The sequence below is a fragment of the Neomonachus schauinslandi genome, chromosome 11 (assembly GCF_002201575.2).
Source record: "Neomonachus schauinslandi chromosome 11, ASM220157v2, whole genome shotgun sequence".
In the NCBI taxonomy this organism is placed as follows: Eukaryota; Metazoa; Chordata; class Mammalia; order Carnivora; family Phocidae; genus Neomonachus; species Neomonachus schauinslandi.
The window spans coordinates 49,644,336-49,663,916 of NC_058413.1; the positions used below are offsets into that span (position 1 = coordinate 49,644,336).

General features: G+C 46.8%; 1 protein-coding gene across 1 annotated transcript; it reads left to right on the forward strand.

Annotated features, from left to right (window-relative positions):
* Positions 1–3,893: 3,893 nt before the first annotated feature.
* HPX (hemopexin) lies at positions 3,894–13,270 on the forward strand. Its single transcript, XM_021685705.1, has 10 exons — positions 3,894–4,079; positions 4,227–4,291; positions 4,389–4,460; positions 4,638–4,759; positions 6,412–6,562; positions 7,259–7,471; positions 7,959–8,090; positions 12,422–12,552; positions 12,633–12,795; positions 12,934–13,270. Exons 1-10 carry the CDS (start codon positions 3,997–3,999, stop codon positions 13,191–13,193), a joined length of 1,392 nt encoding a protein of 463 aa, XP_021541380.1. The 5' UTR covers positions 3,894–3,996; the 3' UTR covers positions 13,194–13,270.
* The last annotated feature ends 6,311 nt before the right edge of the window (positions 13,271–19,581 follow it).

Below are 19,581 nucleotides of genomic sequence, written 5' to 3' on the forward strand. Positions count from 1 at the left end.
GTGCTGGAGCTGGTTCATACCGGCTCACAGGACTCAGGGTTAAATTTTCAGGAATTTTGACAGCTGGTTGTTGAAACCCAGCCATTATTAAAAATTAAGTTATGTAAATTTGAAGTCCAATATCATACTCGAAACTCATCACTTCCTAATTATTTTACTGCATTTTACTATTACCTGTGTTCTTCAGGTTATTTACATCTATTGTATCTGCCTGGTGGAAACACCATATAGAGAGTAGTACATTACTGTGCATTTCTTCTTAATTCTACTTTGGTGATGTCTTATTTGTAGCTTGACGATGGCCATAATAGGAGATTTACCCACAGAAATTAGCGCATGCTACAAATCAGGGCTTTCTCCCTTCTGAAGAGCTGGCTGTTAACACATATATCAGCACCTCCTTTGATAGAGTAACGAGCACAGCCCGAGAAGTCCGGCAGCCAGCACTTCATCGTAGCTCTACCACTTGCTAACAATGGGATTTGGCTATGATACCTAATATCAGTTTCCTCATTTGTAAAATGGGACAGATAGTATCATATATATATGAGATTATATATATATATCTCATATTTATGATTTAATGAAACAATCCGTATGAAGCACAGTGCCAGGCACATACATGTGCCCAAGAGATATAGGCAAATTATGAGTATATTTATTCATAGAGAAGCAAGAATGGACTATGCAGGGAGGCCCGTTATAGGCAGAACAAGAGCAGACGTGCATGGTTGGAAGAGTCAGAGGGAGCAGCTAGCTCTTTTTGGTGCCTGGAGCTTTATCCCAGGCCCTCTAAATCACAGAAAAGGAATCCAGGCGCTGCTCCTGGGAGTACACAGCCACAGACTGCAGGCCCAGCACACGCAGCCCTCAGTGGGCCCCAGGGGAAATGACTGAGTTCAGAGAACTCAGACCAGGGGTGGGGCAGGCTGGACACAGTCATTCCAAGGGACAGTGGGTCAGTGTCCAGTTTAAATGTAGCCCGTGCAATGTAAGGGGAAGCTCTGCCCATGAAGACATTTGCAGGCCCACATTCAGACGCCCTTCAGGGGAAGCCGAAAGTTGCTGGATAGGATTGGGAAGACCACAAGGAAAAGGGATGGTTGGCTTTTTCTGGGCTTGAATTCCCCAGGAAATCAAGCAAGAGACTGAGGTCCCCCCAAACCTGCTCTGGGCAGCAGAGGTTTGCAGAGGAAGGGGTACTGCTAAGGCCCCATAGCCAGGCTGAGAGGAGTGAGGCAAGAAGGCTATGGAGAGCCGGTTTCCAAGCCTCTGGCCTCTGGTTGAAGGGTGGGTGTGCACTGAACCCTGTGGCCTCCAGGGGGCGCTCAGGACCAAGTATGGACAAGCACTTTCTCAGCCCAGGCCAGAGGGCTGGGAGGGACTCTGGAGAAGCAGAAATGGCCGCCTCGTGTGAGCAGAGAAGCAGGGCCAGCCCTATGTGGGTCCCCTGAGAAGAGTTGCCTTGTGCCCTGTGACTGACACCAGAATGGCTAACATAGCCACAGCCTCGGTTCCCAAACTCCGCCTCTTAGCTCCTGCTCAGAACTTGAGCTTCCACAGAACTGCCTGCCTGTGCAGACGACTCTGCTTGTCTAGTCCCTGTGAAGGTGGGGCAGGGGAGAAGGGCAGGGGCACGGGGAGGGCATGATGGGGAGGCTGGGGAGCAGGGAGGGCAGGGGAAGGCTCCTATAATGCTACCTAAGCCCCCTTAGGGTAGAAAAGAGAATTAGGAAACAGTAGTGAAAAAGTGCCACAAATCACTCTTCTGGATAGATAGACCCAGGGGTGCTGTGAAGGGAGCCAGTGCTGGGTGGGGGAAAAAGACGCTAAGCTGAAAAATCCCATCCGGTATATGTTCTCAGAGTCCTGCTAGGGCAAAGGAGGCTGCTAGCTGCTCCCTTGGACCAGCAGGGCTATGCAGCATCCTGATAATATAACTATTGAGACCCCCTCACTGTGGATTTTCTGAGGGGTGTTTGTGACTCAGTGTGAAAACCTCCCTCTTCCCTGGCAGGCTCAGTGAAATCTGTAGGACATGTAGGCACAGGTCTGGAGCTAGAGACAGTGGTTGAGGGGGTTGCTGATGAAGGGCTACTGGAAGCTCAGTAGGAAGAACCCCAGGAACGTTATATGAGGTTTTAGAGACTGAGGAGCAAAAAAACAGGTGAGAGTGAGTTAGGGTGGTACTCCCTGTGCCTTGTGCCCAGAAACTGGGGTGGAGCAGGTCCAACCAGGGATGCCCTGCAGTAGGGAGAAGGTGGGCGTCAGGTATCTGCCATAGGAGCCCTGGCATTTGCCCATGCTGCCAAAGGCTTGTGGGGTCCAGCTTTGCCCACTAACTAGCGGGAAGGAATGATGTTAAAAGGCACATTTTCATTTATAAGTCAAGCGAGAACATTGGGCCTGATGGCAGAGGCCCAGTGACACGTTCCAGAGGCCCCACAAATCTTTGTTTTCCTGTTGGGAGGAAACATTGCAGAGTAGAAAAGGAATCTGAGATCTTTGCTAAGGTTATATAGGGGAATGTCAGGGGCATGGAGCCATCTGAGATGGATCAGGGCCCTTTCAGGCTGGACTAGGGAACAGGGGTCCTGGAACCTCAGCCTGGCCCATAGCTGACTGCCCATATTTGTCTTTTGATTCAGCAGCCAAGTCTTAGATGGAGATGGGGCAGGCCCCATCTGGGAGTGGCCCCAAGGAGTACTGAAGATAGCAGATGCTAGAGATAACAAGTAGGATCCCAGGGCTGGAGGAAGAGAGGGATGTGGGAGTGGGACACTGGAGAGAGAAAGAAGACCGTCAGATGAAGGGCAGTGACAAGGGGACCTGTGACCTCTGGATCACAATATGCCTCCCATCATTAACACACCCTCAATTCCTGATATTCCCCTCACCCCAGAAGGAAAGACAGTTGTTAGGAATTCGGCTGCAACATTAGCAACACTAGTCAGTAGGTGAAATCCATTTTTTTTTTCATTCAACAGTTATTGAGCACCTATTATGCACCAGGTACTATTTTAGGTGGAGAGAATGTAATGGTAAACAAGATGGGCAAAACAAAGAAAAAAAAAGCAACAAATAAGTAGATGAAATAATTTCACACTTTAATAAGTGACATGAAGGAATTATGCAAGTGTCGGAAATGGCTAGATAAGGTGGTCAAGAAAGGCTTCATTGAGAAAGCATTTAGGCAAGACTCAGCAGTAAATATTGTGAAACCCCAGTTACAGTTCTGTTTATTCTGTGATGGGTAAATAAAGCACTTTTCCCTTAAGGTGGAAATTACCAAGAAAGAGTAATTACTAGAAATGCAATATGCAAGAGAGAGACACCTCTTTCTGCCCCATTCAGCCTTTCCCTCCCAGGTGATTTTTCTAAGTACTTTGCTAGCAGGGCTGGGGCCGGGGGTGGGACTTGGACATTTGGCGACAGTGAAATATAATTGACCCATCAAGGGCAAAGCTGAAGGGGTTTGGGAATGCCCCAGAAAGACCCTTGATGAAGCTTGGAAAAAGCTGTTCTCTGAGTATTTCTAAGTGTGTTTGCTAAATAGATGTAAGTATCAGTGACTTTAGCTGTCTTAGAGCATGGCTCGACACTTAGTACACAAAAATGGTAGTTTCCTCTGCTTCTCTCCTCCCACATTGTAGAGGTAAATCCAACCACAGAAAGGTGATCCTCAATTAATCTACATCCTTCCTTGACCCGTCATCAAGGCGATGAGAGTCACAGGTGGGCTTCAGTGGCATGGGCTAGTTACCGCTCAAAAGTCATTGAAGGGGGATGGGGCCTCTTGCCGGGAAGAGTTAGTCCTGGACTCAGATTTCTGTCCAGACCCTGACCTTATTTGCACTGACGTAATCATCCAATATTGGCATAGTTCTGAGAGACAGGACTTGGACTATCAGCAGGCTTGTGGTGGGGGTGGTGCTGCCACCATCTCTATATAGGGAACTGAGCCAGGTGCCCAGAGCTGTCCTGTGGCATCTCAGCATGGCTCGGGCATGGGGAACACCCATTGCACTGGGGTTGTTGGGCCTGTGGTGGTCTCTGGCTGTTGCCCACCCTCTTCCTCTGTGAGTAAAGCTGGAGCTGGGGAAGGACTGGGGACTGGGCTAGAGTAGCATAGGGCCAGTTTTTAGGCCGGGGCAAGTTTGAAGACAGGAGCTAAGGGAGAGGGATTGGGCCCAGTGGATCCAGACAACCATCTGTCTTCTCTCTAGGGACGGTACCCCTGGGAACAGGACCAAAGGTGGGAGTGAGACCAGAGTGAAACCAGACGTGACCGGTGAGGCCCTGACTCCCTGAGTCTGTCTGTCCGGCTGTGTCTCTGCGTTATATTACCTGACTGGTCTTTTACTTGCATCTCCCCACCCCCACCCCAGAACTCTGCTTGGATGGCTGGAGCTTTGATGCTACCACCCTGGATGAACATGGGGCCATGCTGTTTTTTAAAGGTAGGAGGGGCTGGGGTTGGGGCATTTGGGACGGCAGACCTGGTCCTATTCTCCGAGGGTGTATCTGTCTGTGGGAGATCTTAGGAATTATCTGAGGGCATCACCCACAGCTTCTCTGTAACTATCTCAGCGGCCAAAAGTTTGTTCTGCGTCCTTCAGTGAGTGTGTGTTTTTCAGGGGAGTTTGTGTGGAAGAGTCACACATGGGTCCGGGAGTTAATCTCAGAGAGGTGGAAGAATTTCACCAGCCCCGTGGATGCCGCATTCCGCCGTGGTCACAACAGTGTCTTCCTGATCAAGGTACTGCTGGGCCGAGGTCAGGGCTGGGCCGGGAAGTGCTGGAATGGACACTAGAGACCCTCCCTCAGGTGACCCTAACATGGACTCCTTACAGTAGTAGGTTCCAGGCTTCCTCCCCCTGTGCCTTCCTTTCCTGAAAAAGCTCAAGCTGAGGGAGTGTATGTGCATGTGGGCCTGGCAAGCACAGCACCCAGTGGCTATCCTTCAGGCCCAATCTTTGTCCAGACCTCTCTGCTACTGCTCATGCTGTTGGCCAACCTTTCCTTCCTGGTAATTTTTTCCCTTGGTCTCCATGACTCTGCCTCACGGACTCTTCGTATGGTGACCAGGCTGTTCATAACAATGGCACCTGGCCGAGGGGTGAGGGGAAGATGAAGTCCAGCCTGCTGTGCTCACCAAGTCCCATGTCCTGGCCCAGGCTGTGTCTGCGTAGAGGAAGCGCGCCTTCTCCTAATTTGTACAAGGCTCTGTGTGCTTAGGGCAGCCCTCACTGCCAGCTTTCTGTCCCCTCCTGCCTCTTTCCTGCTGTTTTCCAGCTTCCCGTCCTCAGCCAGTCCCTGAATGTTCCTTGGAGATCTGTCCCAGCCCTTCAAAACACCCTCTCTGCATGATCTCAACCGCTGCCACGGCTCTGAGGACTCCCTATGCTGTGGGCACCAGATCTGGATCTCTCCCAGAGCTCCAGCTATCTCTTTCCAATTTCCTGGCAGGTATCTTTGGCTTAGATGTTCTGTGGGTACCTCAAATTCAGTATCCCCCAAACTGAGTTTAGTATCTTTCTTACAAACCCACCCTTTATGCTGTGTCCCCTATTTCATTAAGTGGTACCACCCTGTGCTAATTCCTGCAAGTCAGGTACGCGTGGGTCTTGAGATCTGGCCTTTGGTTGTCTTTCCAGTCTTTATCTCCTCCCCCAGCACATTCACTGTGTGCCACCTACAGGAGACTACCTGTAATTCTCTGAGCATGCTCTGCACCTGCTGCTCCCTCTGCTGGTAACACCCTTTCCACAATTGTCCCACTGAATTCCTACTCAGTTTTCAACTCTTGGCCCCAATGCTTCCTCCTCTGTGAAGCCTTCCAGGAATTCTCTGTGTAGGCTTAAGCACGCCCCTTATATTCCCAATGCACTTCACATGTTTCCACTTTGGTGGTTGCATGGCTAGGATTGTAGGAACCTTTCTGCTTTTCTATAGTGAACTCCTTGAAGGCAGAGACAGTCTTGTCATCCCTTTATCTCCAGTGCCTTTCACAATATCTGGCATATAGTAGTCACTCAGCAACTGTTTCTTGAGTGAATGGATGAATAAATAGACGAACAAATGAATATATGAATGGATGGATGATTGCAGGATGACTATTTGTGGATGTGTTTGCCAAGACTAACGGTATTACAGATAAGTGTGTCACGGGAGTGGTCAGATGTGTGCATGTGCTATAGCAATAGTGGCAGGATTTGCACAAACTAAGAGTATGTGTTTGTACAAGGGGCAGCACATTGTCGTCCACAGGTGGATTGAAAGTGTGTAGGGCCGCGGGGTGGGGGTGGGGGGGAGGATACTGTATAAATGCAATAGATCAAAGATGTTATGTGTGAATGCAGGTGGCAGTATGTGGGGTCCACAGTTAAAAATAGAGTAACTTGTATGCAGGGAGACAAAATCTGGGTGTATCCTCCTGAGAAGGAGAAAGGCTATCCGAAGTTGCTCCAAGAAGAGTTTCCTGGAATCCCATCACCGGTGGATGCAGCTGTGGAATGTCACCGTGGGGAATGCAAAGTGGAGGGTGTCCTCTTCTTCAAAGGTCAGCGCAGGCTGGAATAAGAGAGCCTGGAGTGATGCTGGGTTGGTGGTGATTGAGGTCGTGGCAGGGATGGTGGTGGTGTTGGAGCACCATGTGGCTTCCCAAGGAAGGGAAGAAATAGAGAAGCTGGTTATGGTCTAGAGGTCAAATAGGGAAAGGAGAGGAGGTCACCCTGGGTGAGGTAGCTGGGTGTAATTCCGCTAAAAGTTCTTCACTGTTCCCCATGGTCCTTAGGATAAATCTATGTTCCTTAGTCTTATGTACAAGGTTCTCCATGACCAAGTTCCTACTGACCCTCCAGCCTTGACACTCATCATGCCTTTACCTTGAGTATGAAGTTCCAGAGACTCTATGCTGTTCCCTGTACACCTCATTTGCTTCAAGCTTCAGACTTTCCTCTCCTCCTTCAGAGTTCCATCTCCTCCTCTTCTCTGCCTTGTGATTCCTGCTTCAGGTATTAGTTTAACTATCACCTCTGGAAACCTTTCCCTGTCTCTCCTCACTGCACTTGCTGAGCCAATCATATGCATTTTCCTGCTGAATTTTATTATATGATCACTCTCTTCAACTGTTTCCCTGCTGGGCTGTGAGTTCCATGGAGCCAGGACCATATCTGGCCCATTATGGAGCCCAATGCTAGCATAAGGGAGGGCATAGCCTGGCCTCACTGAATGTTTGTTGATTGACTGGACAAAGGTAACCAAACGTGGTTCTGGGACTTGGCTACGGGAACCAAAAAGGAGCGCTCTTGGCCAGCTGTTGGGGAATGCTCCTCTGCCCTGCAGTGGCTCAGCCACTACTACTGCTTCCGGGGTAACCAGTTCCTGCGCTTCCACCCCGTCACGGGAGAGGTGCTTCCCAAGTACCCTCTGGATGTTCGAGACTACTTCATACCCTGCCCTGGCAGAGGTGAGAAAGCCCCGGCCCCTGAAATCTGCTGGAATTCATCTACCTTCCCTGAGTTTGCAGACCCCACATACCCTAGCTCCTACCTTAATTCTGTGGTATAGCACTTGGCCCTTGCCCTAGCCCAGTCTCCATTCTGGACCTTCCCAGTTGTCCTGCTATGGAAGAAGTCTACATCCCCACTAACCCTAGCTGTCTCTCCCACCTCGGACTTCATTCTTTTTTTTTTTTTTTTTTTTTAAAGATTTTATTTATTTATTTGAGACAGAGAGAATGAGATACAGAGAGCATGAGAGGGAGGAGGGTCAGAGGGAGAAGCAGACTCCCTGCCGAGCAGGGAGCCCGATGCGGGACTCGATCCAGGGACTCCAGGATCATGACCTGAGCCGAAGGCAGTCGCTTAACCAACTGAGCCACCCAGGCGCCCCTCGGACTTCATTCTGACCTCTGGCCTCCCTCTGTGTTCCCCCTCACCTATTTCTCTCCCCAGGCCATGGACACAGGAATAGGACGGGCCATGGGAATGACACCCATCATGGCCGTGGGGATATGCGCTGTAGCCCATATCTAGCCTTGTCTGCACTGCTGACTGACAACCATGGTGCCACATATGCCTTCAGTGGTGAGAGATGCCTCCTGACGCCCCCACTTCTGCCCTCCACCCCTCCTGTCTCTTCCATGTGTCCCCCATCGCTGATAGACTTCCTCCGTTTTCATCACTGCATGCCTTATTTTGTCCCCTTGAATCCCATCCTTAGCATCCTCGGCATGCAGTTTTTTATCCCTCATCTCCTCTGATGCATATTGTTCAACTTTGTCTCTCATTGCCCAGGCCTCTAATTTCATCTACCTGTTTACCTCACAGTACTGTCTACTCTCGGGTCTGTGCCCTCTTTATGTCCCTAGGACTCCTCATATTCCCTTTGCTCTTGCATGTCTTGCCAGGTCCTCTAGCTCCCCTTAAGCATATCCTTAGGAGCTCCATCTTTTTCCAAGTGCCTCTTCGTTCTTAGCTCAGGCTTCTGGGCACAGCATTACCTGGGGATGAGATGTTCCTATTGCTGAGAACCAGCCAAGAAATTTTGGGTCCCTTAGACCTTTAGGAGATAGATTTGCTGGCCTGAGGACATTTTCACTCTTAGTGACCAGAGAGATACCCCTCTCCAGACCTGTGGCATTAATTGGTAAAGCCATACCTAGGGATGTTCTGGTGTTAGTCAGGCAGATAGTGATGAGTCTTGATCCACCCTTGAGAATAGCTCCAAGAGAAGGAGTAAACAATACTCAGCCTAAGACATATGTATGATCAGATACAAATGTAAAATAGTGGTGAGAACATAGAACAGTGAAAATCCTTTTTTGCTCCTAACCCCTGGACAAATCTGATCAGATATAACTACCAAGCTATAATAAAAAGACACAGTCATGAGGAGAGTATATCCCTACAACAGGAATGCATGTTGTAATGAGAACATTCATCCATGATGAAACACATACCTGCTGTGAAAATATAGACTTACAATGAGAATATATGCCATAGTAAGAACACATAATTATCAGAACATGCAGCTATGGTGAGAGCATGGGACCACTGGGAGGACAGACAGAAAAAGTGAGACAGAGAGAGAGGTAGGTAGGTAGGTAGGTAGAGATACTGAGAAAACAGGGCCACAGGGACCACATAAAGATGTAGAGAGAATACCCAGCCATGGAGAGATCACAGAACCTCCAGGCCATGTGGCCAGGAATAGAATGCAACTGAACTCCTAAATCAAAAGTATTAGATATGTTTCCTAGCTGATGCGAGAACCCTGTTACGTTAAAAATCCCCAGCTGAGGGGAGAACTCACCACCTTGGTGACAACACTAGTGGGACCCAGCTACTCAGCATAGGGCTGGTCCTCTCCCTTCTCTGATATATCTTTCTCTTTTCTCTGCCTCCTAGCTTCTTACCCATTCTTTCTGCTTTTTCACAATGTTGGCTTGCACAAGGCCCATCATGCCCTCTCCCTTCTCCTATTCATGATCTTTCAGCCTCAGGTCCAACTGGGAACTGCCTCTGTTGCTCTCTTTTCCGAGTCAGGTTGCCAGAGAGGAAATCTGACTGACCCAGCCCATATTTTTATTCTACACCACACTGAAGTGGTTACTGGTCAGTCTGTGCCTTACCTGGTGATGCATCAGGGGTTCATCACTTATTTCCTCTGCACAAAGAGCACCACAGCTCATTCTCAAAATAGGGGTAGTTTCAAGAGGAGGTGAAGGTGGATATGTAGTCACTATGATATGCCCAGTAAACAGCTATAAAGGGAACTTGTGGCTATAGTGAGAACATCAGCTATTTATGCAACAAATATTTATTGAGCACCTGAGAAGCACTGGATGTAGTTCTAAGTACTGGGATACAGTAGCCAACAATGGCAGACATGCCCTCATAGAGCCTGATAGAGGGAGAGAGGACAATAAGAAAGAGAAAGAAGAGTTGGGAGGCTGATGTGAACGCAGTAAGGTGATTTGAAGTCGAAAATGTATCTGCACTGAGATATTTAAAAATATTTCTTATTGCTTTTAAATGTGTGAGTAAAAAATGAAACGTCTCAAAAAAAAAAAAAAGAGAAAGAAGAGATACTTTTAGGTAGTTGTGAAGTGTTCTGGGAACATCAGGATGTTTCTTATCCTCAAATACCATTTGGAGCTGGTATAAATGGATTTTAAAAATTGTTGATGTTTTGAAATATAAAATAAAAAATGTTAGGTGTCAAAAAAAGCTGTGAAGAAATTAAGACAAGATAATGAGATAGAGTTGAGGGAAGTGAGGGGCCCCTTCTTTGAAGAGATGCTTTTTGAGCTGAGATTTCAGTAATAAAAAGGCATTAGGTAAATAAGATGAAATCAGAGAGGGAGGCAAACCATAAGAGACTCTCTCTCTTTTTTTTTTTGGAGGCAAGCAATTTGAGATTTTATTTATTTATTTGTCAGAGAGAGAGAGCAAGAGAGAGCACAAGCAGGGGGAAGCACAAGAGCAAGAAGCAGGCTCCCCGCTGAGCAAGGAGCCCGATGAGGGACTTGATCCCAGGACTCTGGGATCATGACCTGAGCTGAAGGCAGATGCTTAACTGACTGAGCCACCCAGGTGTCCCAAGAGACTCTTAACTATAGGAAACAAACTGAGGGTTGCTGGAGGGGAGGGGGATGAGGGGGATAGAGTAACTGGGTGATGGGCATTAAGGAGGGCACTTGATGTAATGAGCACTGAGTGTTGTATGCAACTGATGAATCACTAAATTCTACCCCTGAAACTAATAACACAATGTACATTAACTAAATTGAATTTAAATAAAAACTTTTTTTTTTTTTTAAGCATTAGGTACATAAAGCACTAGGCGAAAAGCATTTTAGAGAGGATGGATAGCAAATACTTTGAGGAATCAGGAAAGAAGGCCAGAGTGGCTAGAGAACAATGAAAGAGCAGGTGAGTGCCTTGAAAAAGGGAGACAGGGGCCAGATTACATATGCCTGGTAAGGATTTTCAACTATGAAAGAAAGCCAGGAGGGGGTCTTGAGCAGGGCTGTGATATGTTCTCACTTATTTTTTAAAGATCATCCTGGAGCACACAAGTCATAAGAGACACAATGGTGTAAGCAGGGCATCCAGTAAGTATAGTAGTTCTTGCAGTTGTCTGGCTTAGAGGCAATGACAGCTTGGACTAGGATTAAAGCAAACAGAGGTGGTGAGGAGTCATCTTGGAGATCGAGGTCGAGGTGACAGCATTAACCAATGGATTGAATATTGGTTGGAGTGGGGAATGAAAAAGAGAGGTCTTAAGAATGACTTAGCTTTTTGGGACTAGGCAACTGGGTGACTGGTGGTTCCTTTTTCTAAAATTGGGAAAGATTAGGGAAAGAGTAGGTGTGTGTGTGTGTGTGTGTGTGTGTGTGTGTGTGTGTATGTTTGGCAAGGAGCAGACATCAGCTTGGACATTGTAGGGTTTTGGTGCCTAATGGCCCCAAATGGACATATTGGGTAGGCAGTTAAGTTTGAGCCTGATGCCCAAAGGAGAGGTCCATGAAAGCTGAAAAGAACAGATCCAAAGTCATCAGCATATAGATGGTATTTAAAGCCCTAGACTAGGTGAAATCACCAAAAAAGTGAGTGTAGGTAGTGAAGAGGCCCAAACTAGAGGATTCCAATATAAGATACCAGGCTAAAGAGAAGGGTAGTAAAAAAAAAATAAGAGGAACACTGGAAGAGGCTGGTATCACAGAAGCCAAGATCCAAAAAAAGATATTTCAAGAAGAGAGTCGTGAGCAGTCAAATGCTACTGAGAGGTGGAGCAGGATGGAGACAGAGAAGTGACGATTAGATTTGCAAGTTGGAGGACACTGACGACCTTGAAAAATACAGTTTCAGTGGAGGAGGAAACAAGTATACATGAAGTGGTTAAGGAAGGAAAGGTAAATGGGAACTTAGACAATTCCATTAATAAATTGTTATGAGAAGGGGAGAAGAAAATTAGGGCATGTCTGGCTCCTCCCTCATTCTCCTGCCACCTCAAGGGAATTAGAGAACACAGCCAGAATGAGAACACTTGGTGGGAGCATGCTGTGGTGCTTCTCTTTTAATTTTTGGTCACTGTCCCTCATTGTCTATAGTATCTCTGTACATGGATGTCTGAGATGCATAGGGAGCCACTGCCAAACCCCATGACATTGGCCTCACTTGGCACCTTAGCCACTGTTCTCCATGCTTGCCCTTCTGTCAGGCCCTAGTGACTCCAGCTCCAATCAGGTCACCAGGCCCAACTTTGCTGATCAAGTCCTGCTCTATCTCCTCTCACCTGGCCTCTTCCCTCTTGGCCTCTGGATGTATTCTGTCCTCCCTCTCAGGACCTATCCCTGCACCTGTTACTTGCCTATCCCATCAGCACTAGAGGTACCTCTGATACCCCACAGGGTCCCACTATTGGCGTCTGGACACTAGCCGGGATGGGTGGCACAGTTGGCCCATTGCCCATCAGTGGCCCCAGGGTCCTTCAACAGTGGATGCTGCCTTTTCCTGGGACGATAAAGTCTACCTAATCCAGGTATGTGTTGGGAGAGAGGCTTGAAATGGGGACTGGGAGCGTATCCAGCTCTATGCTGAGTAACGTCCTTTGTCCTCCAGGGCACTCAGGTATATATCTTCCTGACAAAGGGAGGCTATACTCTAGTAGATGGTTATCCAAAGAGGCTGGAGAAGGAATTTAGGAGCCCTCATGGGATCAACCTTGAGGCTGTGGATGCAGCCTTTACTTGTCCTGGGACTTCTCGGCTCCACATTATGGCAGGTGAGGGGCATCTGGATACTGCATGGTGGCTTGTTCTGGTACTTCTCCATGGCGTAGATCCCCGTCAGGGCTTGGGGAAGGGTAAGGTGAGGATCCCATGATGTGGAAGCTATGTTTTGTCTGGTGCCTTCTTTCCAGGACGGAAGCTGTGGTGGCTGGACCTGAAGTTAGGACTTCAAGCCACGTGGACAGAGCTTCCTTGGCCCCATGAGAAGGTTGACGGGGCCCTGTGTGTGGAGAAGTCCCTCGGCCCCCATTCATGTTCTGCCAATGGTCCTGGCTTGTACCTCATCCATGGCTCCGATCTGTACTGCTACAGTGACGCAGAGAAACTGAGCACAGCCAAGACCCTTCCCCAGCCCCAGAAAGTGGGGAGCATCCTGGGTTGCAATCATTGAGAGGAGGTCTCTTGAGATGAGTCTGGCCCAGCTCCTTCTCCCTGTTTTCCTCACAATAAAGCCAGAGTGCTTCTTTGCTGGACTCAAGGGGCCCTGGTTTTGGAACAATCTCATTTCTTTCTTTGAATTGAGAAGCTAGTAATATCTCTTTGGGGGCTGTCAAGTTCAGATGAGGCTGTGGGAAGCAAGGGAGGGAAGGGCTGAGGGGAAAATTCCCAGAAGTAGACTCACACTCTGGACCACGGCCTCATCTGGTTTAAGGCCAACCCCTCCTGACCTGGTGGCCCCTTGCTTTGTGGGAATTTGGTGGGTAGAAGAGTAGACTGACAAGCTCCAACTGCCACACAGGGCTTTGTACTGGGAGGCCAGGCCATAGAGTGGTTTCTGACAGGCACCAGGTCCCACTGGACCAGGAGAACTGCCTAAGGTTCCTTCACCAGCCTCAATGGCTGGGAGGGAGGACAGAAGATGAATCTGGGCTTCTTAGATCAGGATGCACCCAGGGCTTGAGGTTGGCTATGGCTGGGGATAGAGGTTAGGGGTGAAGCACCAGAGCTGTGGGGTCCACTCCCAAGAAGTATCTTGAGCTTTCCCCTTCATCCCTGATGGAGTCTAGATGATTATCAGAGGGCTGGGTGTTCCTCCTTCAGTCTGAGAGGTGGGGATAAGGCCAGAGTCTCAGGTCTGGGCCTTATTCAGTCAATGTGCTACATCTGGGGCCATCACTGCATCATGCCAGAGAGCTTGGAGGTGTCTAAACAGTTATCCAGCAACTCTGGTACTCAAGATTAACTTCCTCCTCTCTATCGAAAGAGGAAATTTAAGTCTCTTCTTTCTTCTCTTCTCCTACCTGCTCTGTTACAGGGAAGCCTCTAGTTTGTCTCCAAGGAACTCCCAGAAAAGGTCCCACTCATGCTTCTTTCATCCACTCAGCACCTCCTAGGTGCAGAACAATAGGTCATTCAATGAATCACACAATCCCTGCCCTCAAGAACCTCCAACTCTACATTAGAGTCAAGAGGGGACCCCAGACAAGGCATTACATAAATGCAATAAAGTGAGATAGATATTAAGGTGGAAGAGCCTATATACAAAGGAAAGTTGAATCAGCAATACCTGGGATGGAGGAGTTAGGAAAGGCTTCACACATAACACTTAATCTGAATTTTAAAAGATGAGTAGAATGTATGGAAGTCCTTTAGCAAATATATATTCACTAACTACTATGCACTACCATGCCAGGAACATTATAGGCAAAGGAAGCGACCTGAGCAAAAAAAAGCCAGAGTAGATGAAATAGCCAGGATTGGGAACCACAGTTACTTAGGAGGGCTGAGTGAGGGGCTGGTGGGAGATGAGGTTGGAGAAGGAGGCAGGGGCTTGTCAGCTCATGTCAGGCTGAGAAGCATGGATTTTGTCTGTATTTGGGGCAATGAAGACCTACTAAGGGATTTTAGACATGGGCATGGCATGCTGAAGTTTGTATTTTAGAGATTACTCTGACTGTGGCAGAGAGGATACTGAGTGAAAGGAGGCCACAGTGGATGCGAGGAGACCACTGAGGAGGTTGGCACTGTGGCCCAGGTGGTAAACCACAAAGGCCTGGGCACTGGGTGGCAATGGAGATGAAGAGAAAAAGGCAGATTAAAAATATTTAGAAGACGTAATCAGAGAGGGAGACAAACCTTAAGAGACTCTTAACCATAGGAAACAAACTGAGGGTTGTGGAGGGTGGGGGGTGGGAGGATGGGGTAACTGGGTGATGGGTATTAAGGAGGGCACGTGATATAATGAGCACTGGGTGTTATATACAATGAATGTATATGAATCACTGAACTCTACCTCTGAAACTAATAATACACTATATGTTAATTAACTGAATTTAAATTAAAAAATAAAGAAATTGCACCAAAAAATATTTAGAAGACAGTCTATAGGACTTGCTGATAGATTGGATAGAGGGGTGAGGGAAAGTGAGAAACCTCACCTCCAAACGGCTCCACGGCTCCTTTCCCCATTCATAATTGCACCTCTCCTTCCCAAACTTCCCATGGTACCTCTTGTAATTCACTCCATGGTTAATAAGCTTCTCTATATTCTTTACACGCTCTATCTATCTCCAGCTTTAACTGAGATCAAGCTCTGCACGAGGGTCCCTCCTCCTTTCCCTATAGCTGTCCCAATAGATGGGCAACGGTATTAGCTTTAGCATGACTCCCATACACATCTGTACCATTTCTCTTCCTCTTTCTATGCAGGTTAAATTTCTCCTTCTTTGGCATCATGCAAATGAGCCATACAATTCTTATGGCTATCATCTACCAACCTCTTGACTATGTTCTCTCAGTTGGTGAAGCCATCCAATTAGTATGACCAAACTCTAACTCTAGTGATTATTCACAATTGCTCCACCTGTGAAAAATTTCCTTAAGTTCCATCCCACTTGTAACCACAACTTCTTATCTTTATCCTTCTGCCTCCTGCACAACTTCATTCTCCTCCAGCTCCTTGCCTTTAGAGATGTTTGAGCCCTTTATTATCTCCCAGTCCTCCATTGTCACAAAGCCATTCTTTTCCTACCCAAATTGAACATCAAGGTCAATCACCTGAACAACTTTCTTAATAATACTTTTATTTCGGGGCTCCTGGGTGGCTTAGTCGTTAAGCATCTGCCTTCGGCTCAGGTCATGATCCCAGGTCCTGGGATTGAGCCCCGCATCGGGCTCCCTGCTCAGCGGGGAATCTGCTTCTCCCTCTCCCACTCCCCCTGCTTGTCTTCCCTCTCTTGCTGTGTCTCTCTCTGTCAAATAAATAAATAAAATCTTTTAAAAAAATGCACAATACTTTTATTTCTGTCCCCTTTAATGTCTATTTAATCAAGCCATAAAAAAGGAAAACAAAAGAAATACAAAAGCCAACGTTAGGTAGAGAAAGAGTGAGAACTTTAGAATCAGACATGTCCGAATTCCAATCCCAGCTAGGTAGGCCAATTACTAATTCTGTATATTTGAGAAACAGCCTCTCTGAGCCTTGTGAGTGGTGTATGTGTGTGTATGCCAAATAGAAATGTGTATTGTATCAATGCCTGTTCAGTAAGTATACAGAAATCACTCCAGATATTCCAAGTAGAGAAGGATTTAATGCAAAGAATTTGTTACAAAGTCGTAAGGGAGGGGGGTGCCTGGCTGACTCAGTCCGTAGAGCATGCAACGCTCCATCTCAGGGTCGTAAGTTCAAGCCCCACGTTGGGTGCAGAGCTTACTTAAAAACAACAACAACAACAACAAAGTTGTAAGGGAAGTCTGGAGAAACATAAAAAGGAAAGCAGAGTTACCCAGAGACCAGGAAACTACCACTAATCTTGGTTTCGAGGAGCAAAAGGGAGAAGAGGGGAGCCCAAAGATCAAGGAGCCGGAACCCACAAATCTGCACTAGCTGCTAATGCACCTGCAGTTTGTACTGCTGATGCTCCTGGAACCACTTCCGCTTTTGCTAGGCAGCAAGCACTGCTGCTGCTGTTGCCAGAGGCACCGCCAAGAGCAGGAGGACCTCTCCCTTCCTCATGTGATGGTTCCCACTGGCGGAACCTAACTGGAACGAAGTGACAAAGGCATCTGAGAAATGTGGTTTTCAGATTTCCAGCCCTTTCCAGGGGAGGTTAGAGAAGAGTGGGTGTGGGGATGAGTTCTGGCAGGCAATATCTGCCACACAGATTCAGCATAACTCTTGGTTGCAAGTAATAAAACCCAACTCAAATTAATGTTAAGTACAAAGGAAATTTACTGACTTATGTGAATTTAGGCAGAGGTAAATATATATGTTAAAATGATGTTACCAGGCATTTGTCTCTCTCCACCCCTTAGCTCTGCTTTCTTTGAGTTGGTTTTGTTCTCAGGCAGGCTCTTTCCTGGTGGCAGGATGTCCACCAGGTTTGCCTTCTATGAGCACCTCTTGCCCAACGGTTGCAGGAAAATTCCTGGATCTGATTTCATCATGTGCCCATTTCTGAACTGATCACTTTGACCTGATGATGGGTTAGGAACCTAGCCACTGATGTGTGTATGAGACTGGGGTGATTCCTGTCTGAACCACATAGACTTAGAGTGGGGCGGGATGGATCTTTAAAGAACACTTATGTGCTATTACCAATAAGAAGGGGGGGGTGCGCATGCTGTGCAGATTAACAACAAAAATGACATGTTCACTACAGGATAATACCTACCTTGTATGGTTTTTCTTGTTCTCCAACCAAACTTCTTCCCTTCCTCAGCTAAAGACTTTGAAAATGTTGATATCACTGGGCACGATACCCCTCAACCTCTTTCCTGCTCCACTTTATTAATTACCCTACCTATACCCTTGCCCTCTCCCCTTTCCTGTCAGCATATAAAGTTAAGGTGTCTGATTCTTCTCCATAAGCCCTTGATCCTACCTCCTCTTGTTGCCTCCAGGATCTCCCTCCATCTCTCATCATCTTTTTTATTTTCAAATTCATCTTCTCTACTGGTATCTTTTTGTAGTTGATATCTATGTTTAAGTCTCTATCATCTTAAAAAAAAGAGACAAAACCAGAATCTTTAACTTCAGATCACTCTTCACCACAGTCTATTCTTCCTTACAAATTTCTCAAAAGGAAGGTCTGCACTTATTCTACTTCCTCATTTTCATTTGTTCAATTCACGGCACTGTGGCTTCTGCCCTCATTTTCTGCTGACACAGATCATATCATGGGGATCCAGGCCTTCAATGTTGCCAAATTCAAAGGATACTTTTTTGCCTTGAACTTATTGGAAATCTTTGCTGCATTTGATGCTGTTGACCACTTCTTCCTTCTTGAAAGTCTTTCCTCCCTTGGATTTCTTCCATGACATTACTCTCTGCTGATTCTTCTCTTACTGTTTCTTCTCAGTTTTCTTCTTAGCCTTTTTCTCCTCTGCTGGCTCCCCAAATACTGGTCCTCCTAGGGTTCAGGCCTGGATCCTTTTCTCTTCTCACCCTATATGCTCTTCCTGGGAATGTATTAGAATAGTCCTGTTGAAGAAGGGTATCGAGCAAGCCCTTGCCAGGCCTAGCATGTGACTTATGAATTCCATTAATCTGGAAAGATTTTACTCCTTATAGATTTTCAAATGATAACAACACCCAGAAAAAAGAGGGTTTATTGAATCAACTACAAGAAAGATTGCAATATCAAAGCAATACTTATATGTAGTGGTAGAAAAGGCTGCCTTTGCTTCATTAAGTGTTTTGCTGCTAATTGAGATGAAAGATCTATTCTCTCATATATGGTGCCAACTGCCTGGTAATGCTAAATGGATGGTCTATTAATCCAAATAGGATAAAGCCAGTACTCTTGATAAGTGACTCTGGATAGATCTGCTTCTAATTCAAGTTTTTCCTAAATAGATCCAAGGTAATGATTTTAAAAGATTGCTGCCTCAGAGGGACCTACATTGGTCAGAACCACACACTGAGCATCTAAGGCAATTCATAGGCTACCGGTTGCTCCTAGGTCGTGGAGAACATCAGAAGTGGGGAAGAGATACAATAGAGAGAGGAAGAATGAAGGACACAGGTTGACTCCCCATTGATCAGGAAGCTCTGCAAACCTAGGAAGAGATCAGGGATTCATGAAGACTGTGTGTGTCTTCGCATGCATTACATGTGAACTGTACAATTTCCTTTTTACATCTTAGCTAATTAGACTCCTTTCTCCACCCTCCCCCAACCCCCGACTATCTGTGTGCCTCTGGTTATCAGAAGAGATTTTCCTGAATATTGCAGCCACCCTATTCAATGGGGTGGGAAGACAAGTGTTCTGCTTTGTAAACTGGTGATATTTCTGGATTTTTTCATTTGCTCCAGCAGAAATCTGGATGTCATCTCTTTATTCCATAGCCAATCAATTGATTGATCACTTTTCGTGAATTCTACCTACTGAATATTTATTAAACCTATGCAACTTTCTCCATTCCTACTCCTACCACTATAATCATCTGCTACCTAGAACATCAATTGCCTCCTAACTGGTCCCCACACTGCCAATTTTGCTCTATCTATTCTCCACTTAGCAGCTGGAAGTGATCTTCTAAAATGCAAGGGTGGACATGCCACTCTCCTGCCTCAAACACTTTGATGATTTTCCATTCCCCTTAAAATAATGTCCCAAACCCTCAGCCTAATAGGCCCTTTTTGACTTGGTACGTACCCACCCTTTCCAGCTCATCTAATAAGACGAGAATACTTCTAATAAGAATACTTCACCATTATTACATCCATACTGGCCTTTTTGTACTTCTCCTTGGACTTGGAATAATTTTCTCTTCTGGCTGACCTCCCATCTCCTTTACCCCTTCCCCTCACATATGTGTCACTTCCTTATGAAAGC

Excerpts from the sequence above, each read along its gene's own strand:
- HPX (XM_021685705.1), top strand. The coding sequence starts at position 3,997 with ATGGCTCGGGCATGGGGAACACCCATTGCACTGGGGTTGTTGGGCCTG. Across the intron at positions 4,760-6,411 it reads ACAGTGTCTTCCTGATCAAG|GGAGACAAAATCTGGGTGTA; the intron begins GTACTGCTGGGC and ends ACTTGTATGCAG. Across the intron at positions 12,796-12,933 it reads TCGGCTCCACATTATGGCAG|GACGGAAGCTGTGGTGGCTG; the intron begins GTGAGGGGCATC and ends CCTTCTTTCCAG.